Raw genomic sequence first — 18595 nt, 5'->3', positions numbered from 1 at the left:
ACACACACACACACACACACACACACACACACACACACACCACGCTCGGTTTATGATGCACTTGGGGATTCTGCGTCGACTTACCGTCAGCACCCAGAGGCTTACCTTAACCACAGCGGTTATTTGTCTCACCCTAACCCTCACTAGATGTAGACCACCTCTCTTTTAAACTAACCTTAACCAAACCCTAATTATAGCCGCAGCTCTCCTCTTAACCAGTAAGCCTTCTACCGGGCTAAATTGGCTTAAATGTTCTCAAAAGCATATTTAAACCAGACCCCACACACACACACACACACACACATACTTCTCAGGATCTCTTGTCCTATCTCTGATCCATGAAGCGATGAGGGGGCTGGCAGATCAGGCAGACTGGTAGTGTTATCAAAACACCACCTCTGAGATCCTACAGAGCAGCTACTCTAAAACAAAAATCCCCATTACAATACCACAATCCATGTTTCCCATGGTATGGCACCGTGTTTAAGCATTTTGCGTGGCATCTTTGTTGTGCTGAGCTAACAGGAAATTGGCTCAAGAAGCAGAACTAAGTGAATCACGGTGTTAACGTTACCTGTAAATGTGCTCCCGAGATGAGTTACAACAGTGGTCCGGGGGAAACATTTAATCTTGTCCTCAAGCGAGTGAATCTACCGTGGAGAAACAAACAGCGCATGCACAGATTAATCATTTACAAAAAAAAATAAGCTATTTGACCCCAGTGGGTTCATCCTATGCATTAGCCTAATTTAGCATTTTGTTATCATCCTCGGGGGATGTTTGTGAGAAAAACTGTGGGAGGCGTTGCTGTGATTGTTTATGGGGTTAAACCAAATGTAAACAGATGTGCTTTGTAATTAAGTTGATGCAGCAGGAGAGCAGTGGCTCCTCTTGCTGGAGGCCACCCGAAGTCCTGGGAATACACTTCATGGGATTTGCTGTTCACTTGAAGAGGACACCCGAGGCCCAACACTCACCCTCTCAACGAAGCCCTGCTCCTTCAGACGAGCCTCGCTCAGCAGAGTCGTCTTCTCGGCCAGTACAGCCTGAGGTAGAGAAGGACGGAACATTACCGCCGGTGAGAACTGGATGGTTTATGGTGGAACAAGTAATGCAAAGCACAAACACATGTGCCTGTCAATGACACATGTTTTATGAACCAAACAATTGTTTTACAGTCGTAATGGACTGGGATAATAGGGACAGTAAAAGCAGTGAAACTGGAGCCAGCTAACATACCTGTAGTTCTTCTGCGCTCATCTGTGCCCAAAAGAAGAAGAAAAAAAGGGAAGATACTGTATGTTACAATAGAATAAACAAATACATGTGTAGTGAGAGTAAACAATATTAATATTAATATGAAGACGTCCCAAAGGGCTGAGAGACGGACAGACACACTGCTGGTTTTTGGTCTTTGAAATGTTAATGACCGTACAGAACAACACCTGTCTTATCTTTCATTGCACAGCACAATCAAAAGGACCCAGTTGCGTCTGCACAGACAGTCTAAACTGGACTTGTACTTGTGAAAGAAAGTGTGTTGCTCTGATGTCTCTTTGGAGAGACACACTGACCCACCGTCTGAATGAATTATGGTTTGTGAGGCCTGTAGTAAGGAGAGGCCTCCGGCAGCATGAACCCATACAATCCACTCATAAAGTTATTACCTCACCGGGGAAGAATGCAACAGAGAGAGCAGCATAATTCTTTGTGTTTGCGTTGTGTTGGACACGGTGTAAAGGTAGAAGAATCTGTGCCGGGGTCTCATGGCACCTCAACACCTGGGTAAAAAACATCTCCCTGGAGTACATTTGTCCTATCTGGCCCCTTTCCAGTGTGCACATCATGCCCGTGAGTATTGCTGGAGTATAAATCTAAAGCCCGGAATCACCTCGTACGATGATAATTGAGAACAGGGATTGAGGTTGGCTGCTGCCTCACAATCTCTGGGTTTTTTTTTTTCCGAGGGGAACATTCCTGAGTGATTCGAACGAGCTCCACGGCATCCGGCGCTCTTTGGAGAACAGCCACACGACTGGAGCCAGAGCGTGATCAGAGCGAAGTATGCGAGCAAATCGTCCCCGAGCTTTTAGGCGGAATCCTTCAATGACAAAAGGCAAGACGAAGAGGAAGATAACCGATCACTGCCAAAGTCTGTTAACATGGATGTGAACTTTTCAAATAATAAGGTGTCTGGGACAACCTCGCAAAAAAATACGTCCGGATCAGGAAGTCATTGAAAACGAGTAATTCTTCCATCAGACAGCTTCTTCCCAGAGGAGGGAAGAGATTTTAAACAGCCATTGTTATTTCATTCAGCCATCACAAAGCGACTTCACAATGACTGATGGTTTCAACAGCATCGCTGTATGAATTTAATCTAAACCTCCAGTCTCATATAATGGACTTTAATGGCTGCCGCTTTGATTGTCTACATCTGTGTAAACGCAAAAATGTTCCCAATGCATCAACAGATGTTGGACCTGGTGAATATGTATGCAAATGTTTGTACCTCAGCGGGGTCGTTGCCCTTTGCTTGCAACTCCTCCAGTTCTTTCTGAACCTGCCACACTCTGTTTCCCATCTCCTCCTCTCGACTCTGGAAAAAAAATAAAGAACGGCGGCTGAGTCATTTCCTACGTTTCATCTCAGCGTCACAGCTCAAGCATGTCGGTCTGATCGCCCACTGCCTTGTTTCAGACCTCCCAGCCCTAATTATATTTGGAGACAGTACGGGAGACAATTTTATACCAGACGCTGTTCTTCATAAATCACTTGACCAGTTTCCAAATATAAAATATTCAGCAGGCGTTCATTGAAGATTGAGTCAAGTTGTTTTCAGACCAGTGACTTCCCCAAGGAGGCCGCTGCCAGAGGATATGTAGACAGAGTGTAAAGTAGTGGAATTTATTATCTAATTTCTAATTTAATAACCACATATTAATTCAGCTAAAACATCCTAACAACGTGATTAAGAATCTAAATTAGTTAGCACATGAGAAGTGGAGTTATAACAGTTGAGATGAATAAAAATGTCTGACAAAAGATGTTGGGAACCTCTGCTTTAGACTGCCAACGAGTGCAGTGATAGCTTCTAAATGGTGGGTGGGGTTCATTGATTTTTCAGGGTAAGCCGACTGTATAAAATGGGGTCTTGTTTGAGGGGAAAATGTTATTTCAGCTTCATCTTTTTAGAGTACCTGTAAAACCTCTTCATATTTCTGAACAGTTCTGTGCAAATCATCCTCCTTCTCGCCAATCACCTTCCTCAGCTCAGTGGCTTCTTCGTGATGGCTCGTCATGAGCTCTGCCTCTACAGTCTGGGCCTTCGCTGGCTCGAGGACAGGGGGGGGGGGGGGGGGGGGGAGAAAGCCAGAGTTAGCGCTTAAAAAAAAACCCCAACAAATTCATATTCCAAACCACTCAGTCACACACTTGGAAAGTAACACGATTCAAACCATTACGGAAACAAGGAAACACGGTAATTCAGATGCAATGATCCGTTCATTTTTGTTTTCCGCCCAGTGTGGTGATTAAAAATGCATCATGTGTCCGTGTAGTTGTTCCACCCTGCTGTTATACACGTAAGTTAATCATATTCACTTAGATTTTCCATTGTTATTTGGTCGTATACTGAAATGATTTCACCACAGCAAAACACAGTGGTCTCAAGCACTTATTTCCCATGCTGTACGACACAGCTGTAAAGGTTCATGTCATGAAAGCAGAATGACTTTCTGCCGCCTCACCGATGGTCTCCTTCACTGCCATATCAAGCTCCCGCTCTCTCAAAGCCATCTGCGTGTTGAACTCCCTCATTAAGTGCTTGAGAGCAGAATTGTGCTTCATCTCCACATCTTCCAGCTCCAGTCTAGTAGAGCGGAGAGCAAAGGAAATGCAATAAATCATTATGGGCACCACAGGCTTAAATACAATTCATTAATAACATGTCATCGTAGACTTACTTCAGCTTTTTCTCATTCTCCTCGAGCAGCTCTTTCTTCATGTATTCGAGGTCCTGTTCGTGCTCCTTCCTCAGGGCTCGAATGTCTTTCTGTAGCCGGACGAAGTCCTTGTGGATTCTCTCTTTCTCGTTCTTCAGCTGACTCAGATCGCTCTTGAGAGACTCCGGAGAATCGCCCTCCACTTCCTGCATCGATGAGTGGTTTCCCGTCTCGGTCTGCATCACGCTCTTGGTTTCCTGGACGCTGCTACGTTCCACCCTCACCTCAGCCTCGGCTCCCGACGGATTCGGAAGCTGCTTAATAGCGGCCTGATGTTCTTCAAGCTGGGCATCCTTCTCGCATATTTCTTCTTTCAGGCGATTGATTTCTGCGAGATGGTTTCCATTCCGCTCTTCTGCTTCTTTCAGCTTTGCCTCAATTTCGCGGAGCGCTGACTCAGTTCCTTTGAGCTCCCCTTCCTGCGCTGCATCTCTCTGAAGCGCCGCCAACTTCTCTTCGTACGAGTTTTTCAATTCCTCTAAAGACTTTTCTTTCTCGAGCCTCTCATTACTCAGAGTCTGCTCAAGCCGTTGCTCCTGCTCCTCCTTAAGCTTGACGAGAGCTTCCTCCAGTGTTTTCGTTTTCTCCTCCAACGTTTCTGCGTGTTGCTTGCCGGACGCCACGTTGCTCTCGGTTTCCTCCAGAATGGCCTGAAGAGCCTTCGCCGCCTGCTCCTTTTCCTCGAGCTGCGAGGTCAGCTGTTTCTTAATCTGAACGATTTTCTGCTCGGCCTTCTTCTTCAGCTCCGATACTTTCCGGGCGCTCTCTGCAGACAACTTCTCCTCAGCTGCCTTCACGCTCTCCTCTCTGCTCTTGAGGATCTCATCTCTCACCCTCTCAAAGTCCTCCCGTTGACTTTCAAGCTGGCGTTTGCACTTTTGGTTGTCTTCCTCGAGGGAGCGGAGTTGTTTGACCATCTCCTGCTCCACACTGCCATTCTGAGTGCACTGCATCTGGGTCTGCTGCAGCTGCTCCACCAGCTCTCTCTTCTCATTCTCCCTGACGCCGTGCTGCTGTTTGAGGTCAGCTGTGAGTTGCTCGCACTCTTTCGTCTTTAAGGCTAACTGCTCCTGGAGCTCACCGAGTCGACGGATGCTACCCTCCAGCTCCGAGGTAAGACCGCTGACCTTCTGCTCCTTCTCGCTCAGCGCCTGGTCCATCTCAGACTTGCTGATGGACTGATTGTCGATGCTCGCCGTGAGCCCCCGCAGGGTTTCATTCTTCTCAGAGATTTCTCGCTCCAGCTCGTCGAGCCTGGTCTGCAGAGAGGTGATAGTTTTGTCATTCTGGGTGAACGTGGTCTCATACTCAGAGAGACTGTTCCTGAGTGCTTCTGCCTCCTCTAAAGCAGACTGTCTTTCCTGCTCTAATCTCTCAACGGCTTCCTCCGTTCGAGCAGCCGCCTGTTGTCTCTCCTCTTTATACTGCCGACTCAGCTGATTTATGGCTTCCTCCTTCTCTTTTACGCTACTTGCGAGCTGATTTTTCAAGTCACCGGCGATGCTTTCCAGGTCACGGAAATGCAACTCGTTTGTTTTCATACTTTCTGACATGAGTCGGTTTGCTTCACTCAGCTCCTCAATTTGCAGAGCTTTCTCGTGGACGGACTGAGAACGATTCTCTTTGTCATGTGTTAAGGCTTTGACATGCTCCAGATGAGCGTTTACCTGAGCAGACATCTGTTCCAGTGAAATGCATAGATTCTTATTCTCCTCCGTCTGCTGGCGGAGGTTCTCCTCTAAAGTGCGGATTCTATCTACTTTAGTGAGGATGACGTTTTTGAGATTCACTACCTTCTTCTGACTGCAGAGCAGTCCGTCTTTCAGCTGCTTTAACCTACATTCAACTCTTTGACACAGCTCATTAGATCCACACTCCACTCTGGACTGAACCTCCTTGCAGTAGTGCTCCATTTGGTTTGTGATCGTAATTAACTGCTGCTGGAACTCTGCCTCCTTGGCTTGTAGCTGAATCTCAGTTCCCTCAATTTGTTTCTGCAAGTCCTTGCTTTCCTTAGATCTGGAGCCTTTCAGCGCTTTACACTGCTTCTCCATTTCCTTCAACTTTCCCGACAAGGTCTTCACCTTCTCCCTGTTCTCTTCCTTTGTCGCGTTGAGCTCGTCTTGGAGGGAGCTTCTCTCGTTCAGAGCTTGGTTGAGGTTCCTCTCCACTGACTCCATTTGCTCCTTGAGCAACGCCTCACTTTGAGACAAACCTTCAAGCTTCACTGCTGCTTCGTTAAGCTCTTCCTGCAGCTTCTGCACAGTGGTTTCTCGAATAGCCAGGCCCTCCTTTAAATCCTTTATTTCACACCACACTTGCTCGTTCTCCTCCTTGCCTCTGCCGAGTTGCTGAGAAACGTCCTCCAGTTCCTGAGCCTTCTCCTGCAGTATGTGCGAGTGTTTCTCCATTAACTCTTCCTCCTGCTGTCCCAACTTCTCCTGCCAACGATGCTCCAGCTCCTCAACCTCATGCGTATGCGTGTTGTTGAGCTTCTCCACTTCTTCCTTGTGGTTGGCCTGCAGCTCCGACATCGCACTGCTGAGGCCTTGGGAACTTTTTTGGGACATCTCTACAATTTTCTCCTGTACTTGATGCTCCGTCTGCTGAAGCTCTCGGTCCTTCTTTGCGAGTTCCTTCTTCATGGTTTCTTCATTCTGCTGCAGCTTCTTCTTATAACTCTCGTGCATTTCTTTGGCCTTGTGTTTGATCTTTTCCATTTTTGTTTCCTGTGTTTTCAGCTTGTCTTCCAAATCAGTAATTGTAGTTTTCATCTTTTTCTCGAGGGCAGCTTTTTCATCATCCAGCTGTTTCTTGAGGCGAGCGACTTCTTCCTGCTTAGTGTCGAGTTCTGCATTAAATGACTGCTTCTGCTCCGAAAGCTGCTTTTTGGTCTGTTGAAATTGGTCCTTCAGTTCTTGAAGCGCCTTCTCCTTTTGTTGACAATCGTTCTTTGCTACTTTAAACTGATGCTCCATATCTGTCAAATCCCTCTGACACTGATCAAGATCCTCGGACATCATACTTAACTGTGCATTAGATTCCTTGAGGCTCCCATTTTCCAGCTGGGATTGTGACAAACACTGCTGCAGCTCCTCGACTTTGACATTTAATTCTTGTACAGTGGATTTCGACTGTTTCTTTAGTGTTTTTTCTCTTAGCATGTGTTCTTTCATTTCCTTTTCCCTCTCTGTCACAACAATCCTCAACGCGTTAAGCTCCTGCTTCAGAGTTTTCTCCATACCACCAAGCAACTGCTCGTGCTCCTGTTTGATATTTGCGAGCTCTACATTGTGCTTCTCCACATGATCCTGAAACCTCTTCTCGTGTTCCTGCAGGGCTGAACTATGAGCATCTTCAGCTGCCACCAACTTCCCCTCCAGGAGCTGTTTATTGTTCAAAGCCTCAGAAAGTTCAGCGGATACTGCCTCCAGCTCGGCCTGCTTTGCATCCAGTTTCTCCAAAGTTTTCTGGTTCATGTCTTCAACATGTGCTTGGAGCTGCAGGTCTTTATCTTTCAGAAGGGTCTCCACTTCAACTCTGTGGGTTTCCTTGAGCTGGGTTCGGGTGCCCTTGTGCTTTTCCAGCTGCTCCCGGTGCTTCTCCTTTAATGCAGAGATTTGCTCTGTGTGTTTATTCTTCAGCTCGTCCAGCTGACCGGAAAGTTCCTGGGAGAGACTTGATCCATCCTGTGAGATCTTCTCCAGAGTGCTCTCCAGCTCCAATACTCTCTGCAAGCACACAAGATCATTCGATGAAGTCACTGCAGCTAATCATTTCACAGGACAACTATGAAAACAAATGGTCAATAATTAAGATATTTTAGTATTTATTAACAGTACAATATTAAAAGTTTCAAGGGCAATGAGGGAGGTGTGTACATAACAAAAAACAGTTTTTAAAGTATTATAGCACTTGTGTTTACCCCTATTTCATGGGAAAATACTTTTACTATATGCTATTTTTGTACAACAATTAACATGGAAATGAACAAAGATTTGAGTGTCAAAGGATTCACTCAGCCCTAATTAATATGTCTCCCTATAACTACACGTGTGTGTGTGTATATATATATTATATATATACACACATACATATATATATACACACATATACACATATACATATACATATATACATATACACATATATACATACACATATACATATACACATATACATATACACATATATATATATACATATACACATATATACATATACACATATACACATATATACATATACACATATATACATATACACATACACATACACATATATACATATACATATACACATATATATATACATATACATACATATATACATATACATACATACATACATATACATACATACATATACACACACACATATAAACAACAACAACTACTCACAGTTTTTGCAGCTTCCAGCTCCTGCTGTATCTCTTTAACCTTATTATCAGCTTCAGTCCTCAGAGCTACCTTCTGTAGCTCTACATCCTCCAGAGCCAGAGAGGACTGCTGCTCCCGCTCATTTCCTAACTGGGCAAACTCCTCTTTGCATTGCTCCTGAATACACAATCAACATTCAAAAGTGATTATCATCTGATTTACTTGATTATGTTGTGAAATTAGACGAATGAAAACCTTTGGCACGTACCACAGCTTTGTTGATTCTGACACTCGTCTCTTCTTCTTTAGCAGCCAAAGCTTCACTGTGGAGTTTTTCCATATTGGCAACCGTTTCCTCCGATGATTTCTAATAATGTCAATAATAATGAATCAGATTTATATGTGCTTCACTGTGTTATCAAAGACACTTTACAGCATAACATACATTATAAAATGAATCAAAATACATTTGCCTTGCAGTTTCCTCCATGTCAGTAGCAGAAGTTTGAATGTTTTTAATAAGCGTTTGCGGTTTCCTATTATTTTTTCTGATGTAAACACTTTTATTAAGTGACTATGACATGTTTTAGTCTACGAATGCAACCAAAACAGCCAGCTGATGTGGTAATGCCATTCAGTCTCTGACCTTCATGATGGTGACGACCTCCTGTTTGACTCGTGTGAGTTCCTGCTGCAGACTCTTCCTCTCTTCCTCACTGGCTCTTTCAACGTCCTTCACTCGCTCCTCCAGCTGAACCTGCAGCTGTTTTCGGGCCTCGTCCGCCCTCTGAGCTACGCCCAGCGCTCGTTCAAGTTCTTCAAATGCTTTGATAAAAATATATATCATCAGCATTTCCAGACGAGACCTTTACATGTTCACTTACAGAAGTGGATTCCACTCACCTGATTTCTCAGCCTTTTCTTTCTGTTCCTGTAATTCTTCCTTCTGGACGGTAGTCTGCTGCAGCCTGGAGCGGAGCTGTGCAACCTCCTCTTCTTTCATTTCCAGGGTCTCGTGCATCTGGCGCTTTGTCTCAGCGATCACCATTCCCTGAAAGCCATCAAACATTATCAACTGTACGGTCGGAGCAAATGAACTGACACACTGATATTGATGTTGATTTGATGAATGCTATCTCGGTATTTTACACCCGAACGCAAGCTCAAGTGTCTCTAATTGTTTTTGAGTTTAAGTGCTTTCAGCATTCCTCACACAGATCTCATGAGCTGCTGTCCATCCTGCAGAGCTGGGGTCAAAGTTTAAGAGAAACATTATTGGACTACAAGGTGTCTGACTTCTCTACTTCGTGGCAGAGCCCAAAAAAAAAAAAGTCATGTCTGAATCAGCAGGACCTTCATCAATCAAGATGTGACTAAAGCCTGAACAACCGCTCACTCACCTTGTCCTGCTCCAGCTGTTCAATCAGGTTCTTGGCATCACGCAGCTGAGTGATCAACTTCGTCTTTTCTGCTGTGTGCACTTCCTAGAAACACAAACAGTTTGACAAAATTACAAATGAGAATGTCCTGAACTTCACGCAGAGCCATTTCGGATCCAGCGCCGGCTTTTTGCTCAGATAACTTCAAAATGAGATGTTTTCTCTACCACCCAGGATGTCTCACCCACAAGCCAAATAACCAGAGAGTGCACACAAGCCCAGCTAAACCAACAAGTCGGCCCAAATTACAGCCCAGTTTTAGCAGCAGCGGTGTGTAGTAGCTGTGTAACCAATGATTACAGAACAGGAAACGCTGCACTGTCTGTATTTCTCCGTCGTTTGATCCGTGTGTGCTGCAAGGCATTAGTGTCTATGCAGACGAATTGCACAAATGAAGTTTTACTGTAAATATACAAAAAAAAAAAAAAGACAATACAGCGTACAATACTCTCAACCAGACTGTAAACGATACATTCAAAAGTCCCTGAGCTGAAGGTCTGGAATCTTAAGACAGATGGTCTGTTTTATGGGATATTTGTCTGAGGAAGGAGATGAGCACAGCACCACCCAGCAGTTCCAGGATGCCTTCATGCTGCTTAAGAGGGCTAAACGCCTGTTAACCTCTGCTTTTCCTGACACAGGAAAGGCTCTGTTCCCAAACACACAGCACATTCAATGCAACAATTATGGCAAAAAAAAAAAATGACGACGAGTCGATCATCACGCATGACGGGCAAGCTGTCTATTATTACAAACCGTGTCTTTGGAACAACAAATATTTCTTATCAGACGCTGCCAGATCTACATACCGCTGAATCTAAATGTTTTGAAATCAATGAAAACAGCGGTTCAGTCACGCTGACATGATATGAACCGCCGGCCCTGGAGCTCCGCCAGAGAATTTGGATGTTCGGACTCTGAGATACCAGAGCAAGCCTCTGTGTCCCTGAGATAACTGACTCGCATTATCAGTGGACCGTTAAGACTCCAGCAGAGACTTTTGCAGCACAACATTAATTACCCTGAACAGTAACGACAGTGTTCTCAGCCCAGCCTCATTTTTGATCAACCCTGTCTTGCATGACTATGGTCAACACTCCAGTGTCATTGCTGTGGAACACAGATTAACCACCTTCATCTTCTCCAGCTCCTGCAGTCTCTCCTGCAGCTGCTGCTGCAGAGTTTCGTTCTCGATGCCCAGCTGGGCGCTGCGCTCCTTGTGTGTTCGCATCACTTCTTTGCACTTCTGCAGCAGGTTCTCCTGCCTCTTCACTCGCTTCTGCAATGTCTCCATAAGTTTGGTTGGATCACTGCTGCCCTCTCCTGCCCAGAACATAAAATGCACTCGTTTAAAAAAAAAAAAAAAAAAACAATACTACACCTACACAGAAATAGTTGACATAATTCTCAGAAACAGTAACTTGTACCCTTACTTCTAACCAAAATACTGATCTACATAAAGAGTTTGCTTGCCTTCAGTGGCTTCAGGCTCTACTCCTTGCTCCTTCAGAGGACTTTGTGTGGAGGAGGTCGAGTCTGAATTTGCATCTTCAGATTGAGGGACGTCACCCTCGGGTGGCACAGCACCGTCAGAGACCACCATGGCTCGTTTCTTCAACAGAGCAACCTGTTAGAAAGAGCAAAAAACAGTTAGTGAAATAAACATTTGTCTGAATTCGAACAAATCCGGTCTTATTCAATTTCATTTTGTAAATGTAACTTTTAATACACATAACACCACTTATTTTTTCTTTGTCGTTTATGTTTTTATTTGTACTGTTTTGCAAATATTGCAAGTGCACAAAAGAGGCCGAGCCAATTTCTATGGTTTAAGTTATTATGTCACAACAAAGAATAATGTTAAGTTAAATTGTGTCTGGGATTTAATGTAAAGTGTTGCCTTCTTTAACATTTCTATCTCTTCGTTAATCAGCCATGTTTAATCAAAGTCTTGTACATGTCTTTTTTTCCAACACTGTTTTTTATTGAGCTTGAAAAACACAATCACATGAGAGGCCATACAAAGAATAATAATTATACATTCATAAGAAACCATCACCACCTCCAGGCCACCATCCGTGTCTCACCACTCACCTGTGTTTGGAGCACAGTGATCATCTGGTCCTTCTCCTCCAGCGCAGCATCAAAGTCCTCTTGTAGGTGTTTCTTGGCCTGCTGGTCCATTTGTAGCTCCTAGAAGTCATTCAATATGCTCACTAACGCGTAAATGATTCACAGATACCGACCTAGAGAGAGGACAACATTCACAACATATAGCCATTACCTCCCGCAGCTCCCCTATCCTGCGGAGAGCTTTATCTTGACTCTGACTGAGGATGACCTGAAGGGAAGGAAACAGAAATCTGATCAGTTCAGGATGCCACATATCTTCAATCCCCTGAACATCATATCAAAAATAAAATAGAAGCCGACGTGGAAGTAACTGAAGAAATTACCTGCGTTTTTTCTTTATCTCGTTGCACCGTTCGGTACGCAGTAACCAGCTGTGCGGTTAAGGAGTGGAGGTTAGTAAAAAGGGGGAAGAAACAGAGAGAAAGAAAGAATGAGGATACATCAAAGTAACTAGAGTTTTCTGGGAGCCGCTCACCTCCGAGTACTTCCCTCTGTACTTCCCCAGGCTCCTCTCCACTCTAAGCAGTCGGTGCAACAGCTGCTCTTTGGAAAGGGACTCTGCACTTCCTGGTGGCTCCTCAGCCTCGCTCTCGATATCCGAGGGGGGATCGTACAAGGGGGCGCCCGGGGACTCGTTCTCTCCCAAAGGTGTCAGGGATTCACGCGACGAGCTTCGGACCAGGTTTTCTTTAGACTGAGAGCGGAACAGGTTTTCGGCCCGACTGGCACCACCGCGAATCAACGACTCCATCGAGGGAACCCTCAACTGTAGCTTCTGGGCAAATGACGTCTCCTCTCTCTGTTGGGAGGATCAAGACATCGCATGCAAATTTTAAATCAAAGAACGAGCGAGAGCCTTAGAACATTAACGAAGATCATATGGGTGACAAACGTACATGAGGAGAAGCACTTCCATCCCCGTTGATGCTACCTCTGGGAGATCTTGCTGCTCCTTTAGGGGTGCTCTGCAGATAAAGTACATGATGAGACAAAGGGACAACCGTGCCAGAGGGCTTGTCCTGGACCAGTTAGTCATCCACACCCAGCGGGGCTCTCCCTGATTACTCTGGAGGGAGCAATATTAGAATTGCTGGGAGCAATGCAGGGGCAATGGGTACCCTCATGCAACTTGGAAAAAACAGAGGGGTTAAATACATAAAAAGAAGGCATCTCTACCGTACATCAAACAAAAAGGGTTAAGACTAGACTACAGAACAGCCATGAGGTCAGAACAAACAAGACAGTTAAAAGTCAAGAAGGACAGCCGGTGTTTGAATTAAAGATGCTTGGCAGTGCCGTGTGCAGCTTGTGTTACAAGAGAATCGTAATTTAAGTGGACGTTTAGCAGCTTAGTTGGTTTAGTCGACTTGTTAGAAGCAGGATCAGGATAAGCAAATGTTCTCCTCCCTTGTCCAGCTCCGAGCTACTCCTTCCTCTGGATTACTGTGCAATGCAGTCAACACGTCTGTCCTGTTTCTTGAGGAAAAGTTCTTGATGAGATGTATCGTCCAGGATCTGTTTTCGCTTACTAAGCAGCAATGGTCATTGCAGTGTTTATGTCAGGGATTTAGATTTAAAAGCAAATGATTGAACATATTTTCATTCTGCTGTGTATAGGGGCAGCTGCTTGGTTTAATGAGCGTGTAAATGTGTGTCAATAGAGATAAATGAGTACAAAGGAAGCGCTCATTTCACTGTAAGTGATGCTATCTAGAAGGGTAAATACTGATGAAGTTTCTAAGTAAACTCCTTATTTAAACAAGCCGATACCTCACACTGCTCACTTCATTCTCACGGGTTTATGTGAATAGCTACTACTTCATTACGCATCTAATCCTACTTAGAAGACTTGAATCTCTCTGCTGTCTTTCAGTACCAAGCACACCACGTCCCAATCCTCACAGACAACAATCAACTGATTAAAATCAAAGTGGTTGTGGATCCAAGATCATGTTACTCACAACAGTATTTACGACTAGTACAACCTTGATCAAGTACCAACACAAACATAATCCCAAGAGACAGAGAGATTCCTTAAATTTAGCTCGTCAAATGACAAAACAAGTTTGTGCCTCCAAAATAAAATGTAAAAACCAACAAAATGAGTGAATGAATGGGATGGTTTGATGGGATTACTTTCATTGGACGGAGTGAGGACATGTTTAGAATACCTGAATAAGATGTAGATGGACCACGACAAAGACATTGATATATTTAAGATATTTGTGGTGATAATAATGACACCGGTGGTTTTTGTAACACATTCAAATTCTCCAGACTGCAGAGCAATAATCCTTTGATCTCTAAAGTCTTTTACACTTCATATTACAAGTTACATTGAATATATCTTGGACATTTGAATAGACATATGAAATGTTAGCAAAATGATTTTAGTGTCTGCATTTAGAATGTGATGAATTGTTTTAAATGTTCTTTTCTCCTAGTCTTCTGACTCCACATATGAACACACATCATCTAGTTTTAGAGCATCTACAAAAGGTGCTCTGGTCTTTTTGTTTATTTGGAAAAGTTACAAACAATTTAACATTTCAACTGCTTAAATTGCCTGCCCATAGCTTGTGAAATGAAAACGGCAACTCTCCAAATAAACAGACTTGTGGGGCAAGGGAACAAAGGCCATCAGGCAACATAACAGGGTGTTGGGGGTCTATAAGGCAAGCAACTAAGGACACCTAAAAACAAGATGGCAATACTTCTTCTGTTACAGATTAGAAGAACTGAAAGGTAGGGCGATACACCAACATACAGCAGAAGCTTCTATCCCACAATGTAAACCAGAACGCCCATCGGATGCAGGGTTAGCCTAGATATGAGATGCCTTCTTGTTGCTAAATCCAAAGGAAACAGGAGACAGAGAGCAGGGAACAAGCTGTCCCTACTTGGGCTACAGTCCTCTACCGAGTCCCCAGAGGCATGGAGACGGGAGGAAGGAACGGGGCAAGAGGAGGAGGAGGAGAAGGATGAGGAGGATGAGGAGGAGGAGGAGACACGAAGTGAGGACAAACTCACCACACTGGCTACCTGGGCCGTTTGGGGTTGTTTTGAATGGTCCAGAGCAAAGATAGTATATTCAGAGAGAAAAGCGGGCTCGGCTATCATCCCAGCCAGCATCTGACCCCCGTCAGTGCAGTAACGGGACGAAAGGTGGGGGAAGGAGAGGAACACAGAGAGCAATGAGAAAAACAACACCATGAGTGTGAAACAGCGCTGAAGGGAGTGTCCAGCCAGACGGCCCAGACGAGGCTGGCCGAGAGAGACTGAGATGAATGGGTGGATGGAGAGAGAGAGAAAGAGAGAGAAGGAGAGAGAAATACAGGGATAGAGAGAGAGAGAGAGAGAGAGAGAGAGAAAGAAGGACAGACAGACAGACAGATGGAGATGGAGAGAGAGAGAGACTACATGGAATAGGAAGAAAAATAAGAAAAGTGGGAAAGTGAAACACTCAATCAACATTAATGTTATTAATAACAGTTTGACATCTCTGCATGTAGACGTAAGTTATGATGTTGTCAAAAAAATAAATAAATTGGCCAAATCTGCCCCCAATAAGCAAATAAACACTCTCAGAGATGTCAAAGTGTTAAAGATTTGTGAGGTGAAGAAATATGCTGCGGTGATAAGAAGTTGAGGGCCCATCATGGGCCCGAGTTACAAACAACACACATGTGCCTCCAAAGGATGAGGAAGAAAGTAGAGGATAAAAACCTGAGATATAAAGGGGCACTGGCACTATTCTAGCTCGGAGTCTGGCAGTGATGAAATGTAAAACAACCTGTCATGGATGAGTAATTAAGGCCTTTTTGTTTTAATCTGAAGATCAAACGGGCATGAATGTAAACATCCATATCTCAGCTGTAAAATAGATTCACGGTTGTTGCATCATCAATCTTATGGTCACGGTCGGTAACTCAGTGCCGGTCTACTTCCGTCTGCTGAATCAAAGACATATTGTATAACCGTGGCCATATCCACTGGCAAAACATATCACAACAAATCAACAGAGAAAGGAAAAACACAGAGAGAATGTTACATAAATTATTCATACACATGCTGCATTATGGTCTGCCCTCCACCATTAAAACGCTGGTCCCAATATGTCTAAATGAGAATCTCTTTTGACAGTACGGTAAAGAAAAATGACTCGGGTGTCATTAAATAAAAGCTATATACGTATGTATATACATTTATGTGTGCTCTTAAAGATGAACAGCAAAATGTCCTGAATTTTATTAAAATTTCAAAGTCATTGTCGCATGTAATGATGAGACCATACCTGTATATGATGAGATTGCAGTGCTGATCACTCTACAAAAGCCGTTATCACGATGGTATTCTGGCTCATAAGAACGCTGTGTGGACAGATTGTCATTTGTTGCCTGAAGTAATTCCAACAGCTGCGATTCAGGAAATGCGCTCAGGGAATTAGTGCGTTGACTAATGTGCATATTTTGTCATATTAACAAATTATGTTCAGTCTGGGACAGAGAGCTGAGAGTATTTTATTTGAAAGTAGATAACGAATAGTGGACATTAGTAGCCTACAGTCTTTGAAAACTGAAAGGTCACTGACTTGCACTAAAGGACTGGTTTGTTATTGAGGGAGCATTCAGCGTAACAAAACACATGACAGACAGAAACATGACTCTGCTTTTTGAAAATTAGAATATAAGCTGGGGAGAGAACATGGCGTCTCTGCGGGCTGCAGTTTGAGCACAAAGATATTAAAACATATCTATCAGAAGCTGACCCCATGCTCACCTCTCTGTCACCGCTAGAGGGAGAGCCATCGTAATGAAACGGGGGTGTTTGACTGCCGCGCCGCTCTCCACTGCCCATCTGTTAAAATAAATAAAATAGTGTTGGTATTAACAACACAGCATCCCTATCCCCAAACGACACATTCACATCTATGCTCTTTTTGAGAAAATCAAGTTTTCTGGCTCCCTGACATACAATTATTTGATTGACCCCTTTATGATATTTGTCTAATCTAACTTTTCTTGTCAGTGTACCCAACTGACTGTCTATCTTCACCTTTGAACCCAATCTGCTTTTGCATTTTTCGGCAAGACAATGAGTGTGATGACCTGCAGACACAAACAAGTAGCAAACTGAAGTCCACACAGGGGCCACGGTGCATAAAGAGCAAACCAAACCTGTTAACAGAAAGTCCACAAAGCAATGCCACTAACTGTGTAAAAACCCTGAAATCATACACTATACCTCTAAAGAGGCCAAATAATCTTTGTTCAAAACACAGAGGAATACTCAATAAATTGTGTCATTATATGCAAAATAATGACAAGCTGCAGTTGCATTTAAGGACAGGTTGAACCTGACCAGCAGGGTATTGATGAACCCAGAGTAAATTATACTGGAAACTGCAGTTAAGCAGGAAACAATTATTATTTACTTTAACTTCTACGTTGAATCCTCGTTTCTCTGGTGTTGGCACTGGCTGGATTTGCATATGTCAAATAAAGCTGCAAGCAAACATCAATGCAAGCAACATAAAACAGACCCGCCCATACTGCCTGTGTCTATTATAGAGTTTTGGCCACAACAAGGTTCACAGTTGGCTGACTTGTTTTATTTTCTACCTGAGATGACGTGGTGAACCAGTTACAAGTTTTCTTGAACGCACCTTACTAACAGCAGCTGATGACAGCTAAGTTGGGATGCTACATTACTTAGCATGGCGCTAACGTTTAGAGGAGAACAAATGGGCCAACTGAGAATATAAGTAACTGTTAAACGATCGTTGACACCTTATTAAGATGTGTCAATGAGATATTACAAAGAATCAGTTTCTAAATGTGAACCATGACGTCTGCGAAGCGACAGCTAGCTTCCTTCGATAGCCCTTCAGCAATGTAAACAGACGTTAGCTTAGCTCGTTAGCTCCTATCAACACAACAACTAACCTGGGCCTGCTGGGGCGACTGCGCACTCCTCTGCGGGGACTGCTCCTCATTTATCTTCTGTTTAAGTTTTTTAAACATCTTGTCACGCTGGTGTAGCTGACAGCTGATGAGCCGATAACTTCTATCCGGCGGAGATGTATTTTGTTAAGCTTAGCCTGACAGCAAGTCCTCAGTGCTAGACTTCCTTGTTCGCTTCTGATATCCAGCAGGTGACGGAGCTCTCTGCGCATGTGCGGCCAACGTGGAGGAAAACTGAAACGTCAGAGTTAAAGGGTCAGTCCGGGCTAAATTAGCTACAGCGCCACACTTAGAGAGGACAAGTGCTCCCGTGATTTTCCAGGAAACTGACTTACTGGTATTAGCCTACCATAAGTGAATGTTTTATATTTTGCTGCCCATTAGTAGTTTGAAGTGGCACCTTATTTACTAAAGGCAAAGCAACTCCTGAAAACCCTTGATGTCATAGGCTGGTATGAAAAATATTGTTACACATCAGTGAACATTCCTTTATAACATATTTTTTTATATGGGGGAAACTTAGAACATTGTTGACTTTACTGGTCACAGGAGTTTTCAATGCAGTGGCTTCAGAAAGATCCTGTTTCAAAAGTTTAGTGATGGCGCTACATACTTTGTTGTATTCATGCAAAATTGTATAGGATGTATATTACATGCCTATATATGTATATCATGAT

The 18595-nt window shown here is 43.8% G+C and overlaps 1 protein-coding gene across 5 annotated transcripts in view; it reads right to left on the bottom strand.

Moving 5' to 3' along the window:
• Window positions 1–18125, bottom strand: part of golga4 (golgin A4) — a 20817-nt gene extending 2692 nt beyond the window's left edge. Inside the window, exons 1-22 of one of the 5 annotated variants that reach the window (XM_031871692.1) lie at window positions 17901–18125; window positions 16735–16812; window positions 14986–15087; window positions 12852–12920; window positions 12431–12754; window positions 12279–12326; window positions 12107–12163; window positions 11917–12015; window positions 11296–11449; window positions 10955–11145; window positions 9784–9867; window positions 9287–9434; window positions 9030–9208; window positions 8652–8750; window positions 8405–8560; window positions 3966–7735; window positions 3750–3871; window positions 3201–3331; window positions 2513–2599; window positions 1240–1260; window positions 978–1085; window positions 575–650 (exon numbers count right to left, since the gene is read on the bottom strand). In XM_031871692.1, coding sequence (XP_031727552.1) covers window positions 575–650; window positions 978–1085; window positions 1240–1260; window positions 2513–2599; window positions 3201–3331; window positions 3750–3871; window positions 3966–7735; window positions 8405–8560; window positions 8652–8750; window positions 9030–9208; window positions 9287–9434; window positions 9784–9867; window positions 10955–11145; window positions 11296–11449; window positions 11917–12015; window positions 12107–12163; window positions 12279–12326; window positions 12431–12754; window positions 12852–12920; window positions 14986–15087; window positions 16735–16812; window positions 17901–17978 — 6181 coding nt within the window. In that variant the 5' untranslated portion in view covers window positions 17979–18125. The remainder of the gene's footprint in view (window positions 1–574; window positions 651–977; window positions 1086–1239; window positions 1261–2512; window positions 2600–3200; window positions 3332–3749; window positions 3872–3965; window positions 7736–8404; window positions 8561–8651; window positions 8751–9029; window positions 9209–9286; window positions 9435–9783; window positions 9868–10954; window positions 11146–11295; window positions 11450–11916; window positions 12016–12106; window positions 12164–12278; window positions 12327–12430; window positions 12755–12851; window positions 12921–14985; window positions 15088–16734; window positions 16813–17900) is intronic. The other 4 variants (XM_031871702.1, XM_031871711.1, XM_031871719.1 and 1 more) reach the window with 4 other exon arrangements.
• Between the last annotated feature and the right edge of the window lie 470 nt (window positions 18126–18595).

This window comes from Anarrhichthys ocellatus, unplaced genomic scaffold (assembly GCF_004355925.1).
Source record: "Anarrhichthys ocellatus isolate YVR2014 unplaced genomic scaffold, GSC_Weel_1.0 scaffold3, whole genome shotgun sequence".
NCBI classification, from domain to species: Eukaryota; Metazoa; Chordata; class Actinopteri; order Perciformes; family Anarhichadidae; genus Anarrhichthys; species Anarrhichthys ocellatus.
The sequence above is the reverse complement of the archived record's forward strand: the minus strand, read 5'-3'. Positions and strand labels throughout refer to the sequence as shown.